The 13,744-nt window shown below is 45.1% G+C and overlaps 1 protein-coding gene across 1 annotated transcript in view; it reads right to left on the minus strand.

Moving 5' to 3' along the window:
* GRHL3 (grainyhead like transcription factor 3) overlaps nucleotides 1–8,384 on the minus strand; it is a 61,867-nt gene extending 53,483 nt beyond the window's left edge. The window contains exon 1 of the mRNA XM_056846712.1: nucleotides 8,255–8,384. Within this exon, the coding sequence (XP_056702690.1) occupies nucleotides 8,255–8,271 (17 nt within the window). The 5' untranslated portion in view covers nucleotides 8,272–8,384. The remainder of the gene's footprint in view (nucleotides 1–8,254) is intronic.
* Nucleotides 8,385–13,744: the final 5,360 nt, after the last annotated feature.

Here is a 13,744-nt window from a genome sequence, read left to right on the forward strand (position 1 = left end):
AGCTGGAGCTCTCCTGCTATTACAACTGATCTCCAGCTGATAGAGATCGGTTCACCTGGAGAAAATGGCCACTTTGGCAATTGGACTCTACGGCATTGAAGTCCCTCCCCAAACCCGACCTTCCTCAGGCTCCATCCCCAAAACCTCCCGCTGGTGACGAAGAGGGACCTGGCAACCCTATTGTGGACCCAGTCTAGGTTCCTGATCAAATCACTGTTGATCCTACATGGGCACAACCCTACCTACCCAAAGGTGAAGGTTTGTATCTCAATGCACAAATATCTTAATTGGATGGATCCAAAAACTGGTCCATCAAATCATGCATATGCAAGAGATCACATCAATTTAAAATTTCTGAACCAGGTACTCTTCAGCCTGCAATTGCGCATCCACACAGCGCAACTTTGTGCACATTATCACATGTGCTGCATACTGACGACCTTTTTAGCAAGGAACATCTCTTCAATTTCTGCTTTGCCTCTAAATGCCAGGTTGCCACCACCAGCCCCAAACACAAACCCCTTCCCTAAGAAATACTTTAAAAAAAAAAAACACTCCTGGTTCTAAGAACACAGAAAAGCCTGACTAATTGTTGTGCTTTCCAAACTGCTATATTCCCCCCTTTTCAAATAACAGACAGGGAGGTGATTGAAGGAGAGGGGGGTTCCAGAGCTTGCTATTTTTTTTACTCTCAATATATAAATTCTTCTTCAACTGAATTCCTTCTAGGGACTCTTAGATGCTGGATCAGAGAAACTTCACAACCCACCCCCCAACGCCGAACGTTGAACTGGGATTGATCTGTCTTTTGCAGACAGAGAATAAATGCAGACAACCTCAGCTGGATACTTAGAAGGGTATACAGATGCCCTCCAACCACTAGGGAAACAATATATACACCTCCACTCTTGTTTTCACATCAGTAAACCTTGCCCGAGGGCCCCACTTCTAATACACGTTTCTAAAAACTCTTCTCTACTTGCTGCATTAATTTATTCTGCAATAGTAGGTCCGATTATAAAGTATTAGTTGCACACAAATCTCACTGACTACGGCACATGATATGGCAGATTCGGTACCACACATGGCGCCTTCATGCGTGTCCATTTATGTGCTCAAAATGTCTCCAGTCCCAATCATGGATTTAAATTCCAGCGTGCTAGAGGAAGAGGCTGAAATCTGTAGAATGTGGACATCAGCACACAAGGAAACATATTAAATTTTTAAGTAAGCACTACCCTCAAATCTCCCCTTCCTCTGGAAAGCAAAACATGAACCACAGTGTTTTGCGAAGGATAGGTGTCAAAGAGAGAGGAAGAAAATGAGCCTGATAAAATTGATGTAGTTGGCATACAGTTGTAACCACTTGGAAAGCCATTTGGGGTTGTCTGTGCTCACCAGCTAAGCAGAGAGATGTTTAACACACTTTTAGACCTGATTTTTGAAAAGGGGATGAAGCAGGAGAGAGATAAAAAAATTCCTCACCACTTGTCAGGATGATACAGAGAAGGACCCACACAGACCATCAACTTCTATCTGATGTGTTGTAAAACACCAGTGATAATTAAAGCCTTCACAACCTGAGACCCGCACATATGAAATGCCCCATCTCCCTGTAGAAGCCCATGTTCACCTGTGGCTCACAGTGTCTTCCCATAGATCCATGCCTGCTAGGGTTGCCAATCTCCAAGTGGTGGCTGGAGATCTCCAGCTATTACAACTGATCTCCAGGTGACAGAGATCAGTTCACCTGGAGAAAATGGCCGCTTTGGAAGGGGAACTCTATGGCATTAAACCCTATTGAAGTCCCTCCCCGCCTCAAACCCTGCGCTCTTCATGCTCCAACCCCAAAATCTCCAGGTATTTCCAAATCCGGAGCTGGCAGCCCTAATGCCTGACTCCTCAGCTCAGCCCAGGGCCTTTTCAGTCACCAGACCAACACTGTGATACAGTTTGCCGAAGGAAGTAAAGCACTATGGTCACCTATTTTTTCAAGGTGTGCATTTTTTTCAGAGCACTTTTAGTTGAGGGGGATTATCGCACGAGCTTTATTACAGGATGTTGATCAAGCTGAATTAAATTTCAGACCATTCTTTTTTTAAAAAAAAATATGATTTATATTTCATTCTTTTATAGGAGGCTTTTAAAAAATTGCCAGCAGGCAATTTTGTGAACTGCCTTGAGTCCTTAGAGAAAGGCGGGATGTCATTATTTTAATAAACAAATGATGATACAGCTACAACCAAGATACCCCAGGACAGGAGGCAGTCAGCTCGAACAACCAGCTAACTCACACGCTCCAGTGAGCAGCTGTTTTGGGAAATGGATTCATCTGTATTGAAGCCCGAGTTTTCTCCTCATCTACACAAAGGGAAACCAGTTGCGACTAGGGATGCCAGCTTCCAGGTGGGACCTGGGGATCCCCTGGAATTACAGCTCACCTCCAGATTACAGAAATCAGTTCCTCTGGAGATATTTGCCAGGTCCCTCTTCGCCACCGGTGGGAGTTTTTTTGGGCAGAGCCTGGGAAGGCTGGTTTGGGGAGGGGAGGGACTTCAATGCCATAGAGTCCAATTGCCAAAGCGGCCATTTTCTCTATCGGCTGGAGATACTGTATTAGCAGGAGATCTCCAGCTAGTGTAGGATTGCCAACCTCCAGGTACTAGCTGGAGATCTCCTGCTATTACAACTGATCTCCAGCTGATAGAGATCAGTTCCCTTGGAGAAAATGGCCGCTGTGGCAATTGGACTCTATGGCATTGAAGTTCCTCCCCTCCCCAGACCCCGCCCTCCTCAGGCTCCGCCCCAAAAACCTCCCACCGTTGTGAAGAGAGACCTGGCAACCCTAAGCTAGTACCTGGAAGATGGCAACCCTACCCCCCACAACCCCCCCATGGCCCATCCAGCAATTGCAGACAATTTTTCACATCTTTCCTCTTTAACCTCCTCTCTTCCCTTGAGGGGATGTGATTATTCTTAAAACAAAAATGCCTTCTTTCCTCTCAGCATCTGAGATCTCCACATCTGCAGCGACTGCAGAGCCTTTAGGTTGAAGATCCGTCAGCTGTCCCATTGATCATCCTAAAAAGCTTGCCTACATCTACAAAGCTATAGCCATGAGGTTGAGCTGATAGAAAAAGGCATCTATTTGCCTGAAGGCCGTGAGCCAGAGATGAAACACACAAGCAAGTTCCCATCCGTACAGATCAGAGAGAGGGCGACAACTTGGTGGGGTTTTTTTTAAATTAGCCATCAGTAAAATCAGCATCACAAAAGGAGGAGCCCAGTCCTCAGCCCTCTCCGGTTCCTTTGAAGGTAGGAGCATAAGCTAGCAAGTTTTTACAGAAGGCACAAGCAGTCTCGATATAATCATGCCATCTCCTTGCTCTGAATTGAGCTTTTTTAAACAACTGCAAAAAAGACAGAACCACAATTGAAGATGCATACACACACACACACTCATCCATTGCCTGAAAGATCCGTTAGTTCAAACAAAAAGAAAGTCAAACTCTTGTAGTTCAAAGACTTCACAAGGAAAAATAAACCGCAAAAGCAGACTTTCTTATTACAATACCGTTGACGGGTGGCTCCATGGTGGAGAAATTGCCTGTTTCGTGTTGCTTTGTAAAGCACCACCTACATAGGGTTGCCAGCTCTGGGTTGGGAAATATCTGGAGATTTTGGGGGGTGGTGGAGCCTGAGGAGGGCGGGGTTTGGGGAGGGGAGGGACTTCAATGCCATAGAGTCCAATTGCCAAAGCGGCCGTTTTCTCCAGGTGAACTGATCTCTATCGGCTGATGATCAGTTGTAATAACGGAAGATCTCCAGCTACTACCTGGAGGTTGGCAACCCTACATGTACACCAATTGCATATTTAAATGGATAATAATAGTGGTTTATATGTGCAAGCATAAGGCTCACATACAACCTTACAGTTCTATTACAGAGAACTTGCTCTTGGTCACCCTGGAAACTGCAGTTGCTTCCGTACTAGTAAATTTCCCTCTAGCTAAGAAACTTAAGGCGTACTGGATCAAATCTTAGCCAGGCACTCTGTCTTAGCCAAACCTCCGTTCCAGGGATGTTTTTGCAAGAATGAAATGGAGGAGGGAAGAAGAACTTTGTAAGCTGTCCCACTGGGGAGAAATGCAGGATATTAGTATCTAAATAAAATACATCAAAAAAGGCATCTTGTGCCACCTTTGCCTTAAAGGTGCATGGAAATTTCATAGACCACAGAGCCCACTTGATCAGATGCGCAGATCTCCTTAGCTGGCAGATATGGATGTAATAATAAGTGTGAACAGTGGACTCAAACAAGAAATGCAAGAGGGACAGTCTGTGACATTTTTTAAATAATTCTAATTTATATTAATAAAAATGGACAGTCAGCAATAGGTATATGTGTGTGTGTGTTAAGTGCCGTCAAGTCGCTTCCGACTCATGGTGACCCTATGAATGAAAGTCCTCCAAAATGTCAAATCTTTGACAGCCTTGCTCAGATCTTGCAAACTGAGGGCCTCGGCTTCCTTTATTGAGTCAATCCATCTCTTGTTGGGTCTTCCTCTTTTCCTACTGCCCTCAACTTTTCCTAGCATGACTGTCTTTTCCAGTGACTCTTGTCGCCTCGTGATGTGACCAAAATACGATAGCCTCAGTTTAGTCATTTTAGCCATAGGTATATACATAAACTAAAAAACAAATAGCCACATAATCACATAAAATCACATAAAGTACTTTACAGCTCTGCATCAGTAACCCCTTCTCATTTAACCAAAACTGAAACTCCTTATAAAATTGACATCTCCATTCTTTGAATCGTTCTTGCCATAAAAGGTCTACCCTATAATATCATTATTTTTGGGGATAAGCAGTTAACTTCACTAAAAATGTAGATCTCTTTTATTTTTGATATCCAATCATGTATCCTAGGGGAGGCTTTCTGATTCCATGGTCTAGCAAAGACCATTCTATCTGCAGTTATCGTAAGTCTGTGACATTTCTATGCACAAATCTGTTCCAAATGTGAACAAGACGATAACTGAAACAATTGGTGAGAAAACAGCTTTGCTGTCCTAACTGAGCACCTGTATGGGGGTAGTGGGTGGTCATCCTGATTGAGTCCTAAACAGAATAAAAATTGGAGATACATTCAATTTACAGGCTCAGTGGCATAAGCACCCAAAAAGCATGCGGCAACCACAGGCAATATCTTCCAGTTTCTTCGCCAAGGGCTATAATCCTAAGAACACTTTCCTGACAGTACCCCATTGAATAAAACAGGGCTTATTGCCAAGTAGACCTGTTTAGGATTGCTCCTGAGGACTCATAGGTATGTGATGTCACCCTGGAAAGTGGATCATGGCATGCCTGAAACGGTATGTGAAGGTGCGAAAGGGCTGTACCTATGGCCCCGATCCAACAAGCATTAGTTGTATGCTGATAACCACTATGGCATAATCTTTCACATTGTGCCGCAAAATGACTGGCATGACGCTTGGGAAACACTTTGAGCAACTGGAAGAAATCTTCATGAAGCATCATAAGGATTACAAACGGCGATACTCTGAAGTAAGAGATATTGATGTGATGGCTGTGATGTCATTGGTGGAAAAGCTCCATAAAAGGGGAAGGGTGTTAACTAAATTAAGGTAGACTGGACATCCTTAGCATTAAATTGCCGAATTTCCCCCAACTTTGCACTTTGACATGGAAAGCTGCCCAACACACACAAACACACAGAGAAAAACTGTTCTCATGATTTTTCCCTCTGTGCAAAATTTAACTTACTTAAAAACAGGTTTTATATATATTAAAAAGTTGCCAAGTCTGAGTGTAAAAATACAGGTAATTGTGTACACTAATTTAATTTTATATCCCTCCGTTCTCCCCAACAGTGGCTTACAACAGCATTCTTCCTTTCTCTATGTCAACCTCACAACAACCCAGTATGGTAGATTAGGCTGAGGCAATGGGCTTCAGTGGCAGAGTAGAGATTTGAATCTCCCTGATCCTAGTCTGACAACATGCTGGGCTTTTTTAAAAAGGAGCAATATCACAAAATGTGCATTCCAAAAAGGAAACTTCAATATCTGTCAAAAATGGAACGGGAATCTGGATTTGTAACCTTTAGATAGCAGCTAGAATAGAATGCCTGATCATTCAAAGTCACTGACTTCCTTAGTGGGCACAGTATTCTGCGCCTGAAAAGTTTTTCCTTCTGTACTGTACTTGAAGTGCTGAGTTTGGTCACTGTCTACAGGTATACACATTTTGCAAGAAGAACCCACCTGCTTTTAACATTCCCATAGGATGGTAATCTCCCCATTCAATGAATCAGCTCTAACTAGAAACTTGCTAATCTACTTATGCATTTATATGCTGACTTCCCATCTTCAAAGACATTTAAGGTGAAAAACATATATCAACCAAGGGTTGGTCCAATACGAGAAGTTACACAACAACAATTGTGTACTCCAGATCCAAATGCCCCTTTATTTGAAAATGCTTCACGCTCGTTCAAGAATTCTGCAGTATCACTGAACAGAGCAGGAGGGACCCTATTCTAGACCCCATAGCTCCACCTCCTCTAAACACACAAATTCAGATCTGGAAAAGTTCAGAACTGCCAGATGTATCTGTAGCGGAGACACACAATAAACGTTTCAATCACAACTTTCCAGAGTGCCGTAAACACAATTTAATGTTACACATTCACTTTGCTGTATCTAAAAATGACAACGAGTCTATTGGCTCTCTAAAGGTTAACTTTCATGGGCTAGAGAAAGTGAGAAAGGGCTACAGCTCAGTGCCTTACACACAAAATCCCTGGCATCTCCAGACCAAAAAAAAAAATCAGGCAGGAGACTATATGAAAGACCTCCTGAGATTTTGGAAAGCCGCTGAATGTCAGAGTAGACAAGATGGACTTTGCTACACCAATGGACTGACTCCAGTATAAGGCAGCTTTGTGTGTTCAACAGATTCTGCCGCAATAAATGTGCTTGTTCTTAAGATGCCACCAGACTCTGCTGCTGTATCCTACTATCCCAGCTGCTGCTCCTCCTCTGGAATTTTCTCCATCTGTTTGTTTCTCTCCTGGATGTAAAAATACGAGTCTATTTTCCATTGCCCAATTCTGCAAAGCAAGGATTTTCCAGCGGATCATAGGCAAAGCAACTTCAAGGCTACCAGAACATCTCCCTTCAACTTCAGCTGATCTGATAATCCAGGTCAACACAAGCTTCTTGAAATCTGTCACTGATGCCCCACATGCATCCCAAGAAGTTGGCTTTTGTCTACGAGGGTTTACGCCTCTATCAACCTGTTAGCCTTTAAGATGCCACTACATTCTTGGGTCTTTCTCCTGCAACAACAATAAATACCTTCCAAGATTTAATCCATGAGGTGTCATTAGGTACAAAACCCATCACTCCAATCCACAAGTCATCAACTCCACAGTAGATGTACTGAAGAAAATGGAGCTACTCCAGAGTAAGCCTGAATTTCTTCACAGTGGTTTACTGGATCTTGGAAGTTCCCCAAAACTATATTTTCAACAATATTGGGAATCGTTAAAAAAAAACCTTGTAAAAATGTTGCTAATTCTATGCGCGGTATTCTAGTTACAGAACCTTCTCAGCAAAAAAATAAATAAAGGATCTGAAGTACTGCTTGCCAAATTCCTTAATCCCGCTGCTGTTCTTTACGTATCAAGAAGAACTCTGAATCACATCCAAAACTAAAACACATCTGGCAAAACCTTTGCGGAAAAATAATCTTAAACAAGAATCACATCCAAAATACTTTCATATCCAGGGTAGTTTTCACTGAGGAACTCCCATAAGCTAGAACATCAGAGACACATATCTGTCAATTGCCAGTTCTCAAAATTTAGAAGCTTTGCTTCAAGCCCAACCTATTTCATCATGAAAGCTAAGCACAGATTTGATTATAATCCGTGAAAATCCATGGGAAATTTCAAGAGTTTTTAAATTTAAGACCAGATCATTTTTCTTACTTCTTACCTAGGAGACCTTAAAGTAAACCACAGGCACCCCCCCAAAAAAAAGGCTTGCAATATTAAGGAGACTATCAAAGCACTCCACACAACAAAAGGCTGAACTTTCGTACGTTTTTCTTTTCCAGTAGCCAGAGAAGCTGCTGCCTTAAATTCGTACGAAGGACAAGCAGCTCGAAATCCACAGTGGGCACGTTAGGGATTACTCAGAATAATAAAAGCCGTTTGACTTACTCAATCTCATTAGACATGTTTCCACACAAAGTTTTCCAATCCGTCACTGGCAATCAGACCTTTTGCCGTTTTCTCTCCTAGTACCTTCTAAACAGAGACATCACCTGCAAAGTGAAGGGTTTGATTCATCTTAGAGGTTTATGTGTGCAAGCATTCTGCTGACAGGTAGGTTCCCTCTGAGCTTGGCTGCTGATTGGCTGGAGGAGACAGGTGCCAGAAGACAGGTACACCTCAGCAGGTGCAGCAGTTTTAACCCTTTGCAAGCTGAGCAGCGAAGCTGAGACGACAGAGGTGCCCCTTTCTGAACCGGGTAGGAGGAGGGAAGAGCCAGGGAATGTCCCTCAAGGCAGAAAGAGAAAGGAGTGGATTATCTCATGAAATAATTAGTTTTGAGTTTTGTATTGTGGGTTTTATCTAGGGGAAGGTGTCTACAATGCCTGCCTGGCATTCTTGGAAAAACTCATTTCTCTTGTTGCCGACGAACGAGCTGTCCACTTCTTTTGCGATGCACATAATGTGATATGCATATTACAGAGTTGGTATGGCCACAGCCAAGAGTGACCAGACTTAGTCGCTTTTGCAAAAGAAGGGATTTCAGCTGCTTTTCTCACCCATGCAGCACAAAGACTGGAGAAGCTGCACCCCCTGAAATTCCCCCTTCTGCTTGACTACTTTAAAACAGAAGCTTTGCACTACATATGGTCACACAGTGATTGGGATATCGCCTGAGAAACCTAGCATGGTGTCATGGTTAGAGTGTCAAACTGGGCTCTGGGACACCCAGGTTCAGATCCCCACTTTGCTGCTGAAGCCCACTGAGTGACTTTGGGCCAGCCACTCTCTGCCAGCCTAACCTACCTCACAAGGTTGTTGTTGTGAAGATAAAATGGAGGAGGGAAGAATGATGCAGTAAGCTGCTTTGCGTTGTCATTGGGGAGAAAAGCAAGGCATAAATATCTAAATTATTTTTACAGTTCTTTGGGGGGGGGTCTTCTTGCTATTCTTCCCACGCTATCTTTAGTCTCTTCTCCTCATTTTTCCATGGCCTGGTTTAAAAATGACAACAAGCAAGAAAAATTAGATACGCATAGTCACATGAGCCTGATGTCTTCTTGAACCCAAGTTGCCTCACCTTTATGTGCACAAATATTAATTTGGGCAGGTTCTGAGCTGGTGTATTCACACTACACACATCAGCTGTGTGCTTGGTTTTGACAAGACACACTGGCAGATTTTTCTTGATTGCATGGCAACATGTCACATCTATTTGAACAGTTTTCCTTGCTTAGTGTGCAGAAGACACCATATTCAGTCCCTGGAATCTCTGTTTAAAAACATCTCCGGTGTTAGGAAAGACCTTTCTCAGAGCAGACAACACCGAGCCAGTTGAACCAGTGGTTCTGATCCAGCATAACGCAGCTTCATAAGCTATTGGAAAGGGTCTTCAGCTCAGTGGGAATGCCCATGGTTTCATGCGCTCCTAAAACAGATTCCTGCTATCTCTGGTTAAAAGATCTTTGCGGCTGCCAGTCTGAGTCGGCAATACCAAGCGAGAGGGGGCAAAGGTCTGACATGGTAAAAGATAGCCGCACGCGTACTGTGTTCACGCTGCCCCGAAGCTGTTGGGGCTTATGAGGGTGTGTTGATCTTATGGGTGCATCTGTAGGCTGTGGGGGTTCAGAACAATCTGGCACCAGCGGCTAAAGCAATTTCTATGTCTGGATCAGGAAATCAAAACAAACAGGTACCGTATGTTGTGGGCAAAAAAGTCTTCCATCCCCTTAATTTAAAAAAATAAAAATAAAAGTTCTGCTGCTTAAATTAGCACCATCACAACTGCTAAAAACACAGTTATGGGATTCATGAGTTTAGGAGCACCCTTTTGGCATTTAACCTTCCACAACCCCATAACCATTTGGTGAGCACTAGGGAGACCCTTAAGTACTTTGCTGCTGGTGTTCTTACAGGGATTTCAAGCCACGGCTCTCACACCGGCAGCAAATTCAAGTACAAAGCAGTAAGATTTATGCAACAGAAACAAAACTCATTGAGAATTCAGGCACTTCCCATCCTCCTGGAGAGTTTCTGTCACCCACGTTGCAATGAACAGGCAAAAGATGGGCTTGGCGTGTGACTCAGTTTGGCTGGGCACGGAAGGATTCCAAAAGACTTGTTAGAACAGGCCTTTTCGTCGGGAAAAAAAAAAGGTTCACATCTTTCTCGCCCCTTCTCTTTCTTTTTCCTCCTCTGCTATTTAATCTGCATTAACTCATCCACCCATCTCAGCTGGTAACTACACCAAGGAAGAACACACTGCCCCCTCCCCCGCCCCACCCCCACCCTCTCCTACATCCAGGGTCAACCTGTAAGCATACCAGCTGCAGAAATGTTCTTCTCCACCCCTAAGAACTAGGGTCACTAGGGCAGGGGACAAATTTAGTTCCCACTCCACACTGTTTCCAATACAGATGACCTGTTTCTACAGTGGAAAAAGATCAGTTCACCTGGAGAAAATGACCACTTTCGCAATTGGACTCTATGGCATTGAAGTCCCTCCCCTCCCCAAACCCCGCCCTCCTCAGGCTCTGCCCCAAAAACCTCCCGCAGGTGGTGAAGAGGGACCTGGTAACCCTAGGGCCAAACTACCCCGGGGATTGGGTTGCCAACCTCCAGGTAGTAGCTGGAGATCTCCTGCTATTACCCCTGATCTCCAGCCGATAGAGATCAGTTCACATGGAGAAAATGGCCACTTTGGCCATTGGACTCTACAGCATTGAGATCCCTCCCCTCCCCAACCCTGCCCTCCTCAGGCTCCGCCCCAAAAACCTCCCGCCGGTTGCAAAGAGGGACCTGGCAAGCCTATCTCCAGACAACAGGCATGAGTTGCTCTGGAGCAAATGGCTGCCTTGGAGAATACTTTATGGCGTTAGCTCACTGAGGTCCCTCCTCTCCCCAGACCCCGCCCTCTCCCAGATCCACCCCCAAATATCCAGGAATTACCCAGCAAGGCACTGGCAACCCTAGGCCCTGCCCACTTTCTAAAAACTCTTGGCAGGTGCTAAAAAAGATGTTGGTGGCCCCTGGTTGGAGGCCCCTGGTTTATGGGTTGCATGAAAGTGAAGGGGAGAGGGCTGTGATGAGAGGCCAAAAAATTGGGATCGGAGGTTTTCTAGTGCATCAAAGAGGGTGGGTTAGGGTTGCCAGGTCCCTCTTCAACACTGGCGGGGTTTTTTTGTGGAGGAGCCTGGGGAGGGCGGGGTTTGGGGAGGGACTTTAATGCCACAGAGTCCAATTGCCAAAGCAGCCATTTTCTCCAGGTGAACTGATCTTATGGGCTGGAGATCAGTTGTCATAGCAGGAGATCTCCAGCTAGTACCTGGAGGTTATAGCAAAACAATTCACTAACAGGCAAGAATCAACTCGCAGACTACTATGTAGCATTACGAAAGTTACAAGGCTGAAGAAGCCATTATTGGTGAAAGCGTCTATTACCTGGAAGACGTTTCCATTTAACATTACGTGCCAGCTTGGTCCTCGCTTGAATCTCCCGCAGCACACGGCCAGTGGATTAAAGAGTCTGATTCCTCACATGGACTTTATGAAAAATCTACAGGAATCTTTCCCACTTTTTGGACCAGCTCTTACAAAGGCTGATATTATTACTGGAAAGTCTTAAAGATTTAGAGCAGGGGTGTCCAAACTTTTTTCAAAGAGAGCCAGATTTGATGAAGTGAACATGCGCGAGGGCCGACCATTTTGCCTGACATTCTTAATTAAATTAATTAAATGCAAATTAACTATTTTGTGCAAAGTTTATTGCAAACGGCATACTTATTATGCCCATAACCACAGACTGCACCACAAAAACCATGGCTATATCCTTTCCCCAAAGCCCCTTTTAGCTCACCGGATGCCCCCCAGCTTCTAAATCTCCAACCTTCCTTCTGTAGGGAGGGAGCAGGAACTCTTCCTCCCCCCCCCCCCGCTCATGTGCCTCTTTGGGACTGTCAACTCTCTCCCTTCAACCATGCCGGGGGTATTCTGTCCTCCCCTCATCTGAGCCAGGAAATGAACTGGTTTTCATTCTCATGGAGTCCAAGATTCAAACACTCTGACATCTCCCGTGCAGGGAGGAATGTGGGGTTTTCCTCCCCATGAGAGCCAGCATGGTGTAATGGTTAAGAGCGGTGGTTTGGAGCGGTGGAGTCTGGGTAAGAAGGAAGTGGCCTCTCTAGGGTTTCAGACTCACTGGCCTTCATTCCGGGAGGTGGGGCTGAGACAGCCAATCGAGGCGACCCTCCGCCCAAGCGTCGCCCCCTCGGTCGGGGATGCAAAGCACAGGCGCAGCCCCCACGCACCCCCTTTTCTCTCTCTGCAAAACAGGCTGGGGGGGCCGTATTAAAGCAGCCCAGGGGCCGCAATTGGCCCCCGGGCCGGACTTTGGACATGAATGATTTAGAGAGAAACATTAGACATAGATTTGTTATATATTATGTTCTTTGACTTGTTCTTTGATACTTGTTGTACTAGGCTCTCTTGTTTGACTATCGCTCACTTGTAGATATTGCACTACTTTTTGTATTGACTTTCTTCCTTTAAATATATGTATAGCACTGAGCCTAGTGTTGATCATTTTTGCACAGTACCTGGAGGTTGGCAACCCTAGGGTGGGTGGAGGGGAAAAAAAAGAAAATGCTTCTTAAGAGGCTCAAGAAGGAACTGCTTCAGTAGGAAGAGAGAAGCTGCTGTTTACAACCTCCTTGGCAGCAGGCGAAGCTGTTGGGTTTTGAAATCTCCCCTCCTCAGGCAGGAAGCTGAGATGGGTGTGCTGCTGCAAATGCTTTGAGCAGCACATAGCCCAGGGAGATCCACGGAGCTGGGCTGTCCTTTCTTTCCGCAAGGCATGTCCTGGGGTCCTTATTCCTCCCCCCCCCTTCTGCCCCACTGTCGAGAGAGTTACTTCAGCCAGGGAGAAATCCTGGGACGTCAGCAAGGCTGGCTTTTGCTTTTTTTTGTACGAGATGGCGTAGGACAAGAATATCCCCAGGCCATACCTCCTTTTAGGCTCTAAAGAGCTTTTTAACCTTTCCCAGCTGAGCCATGCTGTAGATTTACAGCACAGCTAGGTAGGAAAAGGGGCTTTCCATCCTGGGGGCGTGGAGTGGGGATAAAATCACCCCGATGGAGAAAAGCGGGAGGATCAGGGGCAGCAGTAGCAATAAGTGAAGCAGGAATGGGGTGTGTGGGTGGGTGGAGGTGCCATTCCCACCTCATGTGTCACTGCTGCCGTTGCAGGGCTGTGTTTTTGCGCCGCCATGAAGATGCAGCCCTGGTTGGAGTCCTAACTTGGAGGCAAGCCAACAAACCACAGGTTGCAGTTCACACTGCAAGGATTCCCTTCACCTCTCAATTCGCACACACAAAAGTGTCTATATAAAACCAGCAAAAGCAACAGAAATTGTTGTGGAGCCAGCGTGGTGTATTGGTTAA

This window comes from Euleptes europaea, chromosome 3, assembly GCF_029931775.1.
Source record: "Euleptes europaea isolate rEulEur1 chromosome 3, rEulEur1.hap1, whole genome shotgun sequence".
Taxonomy (NCBI): Eukaryota; Metazoa; Chordata; class Lepidosauria; order Squamata; family Sphaerodactylidae; genus Euleptes; species Euleptes europaea.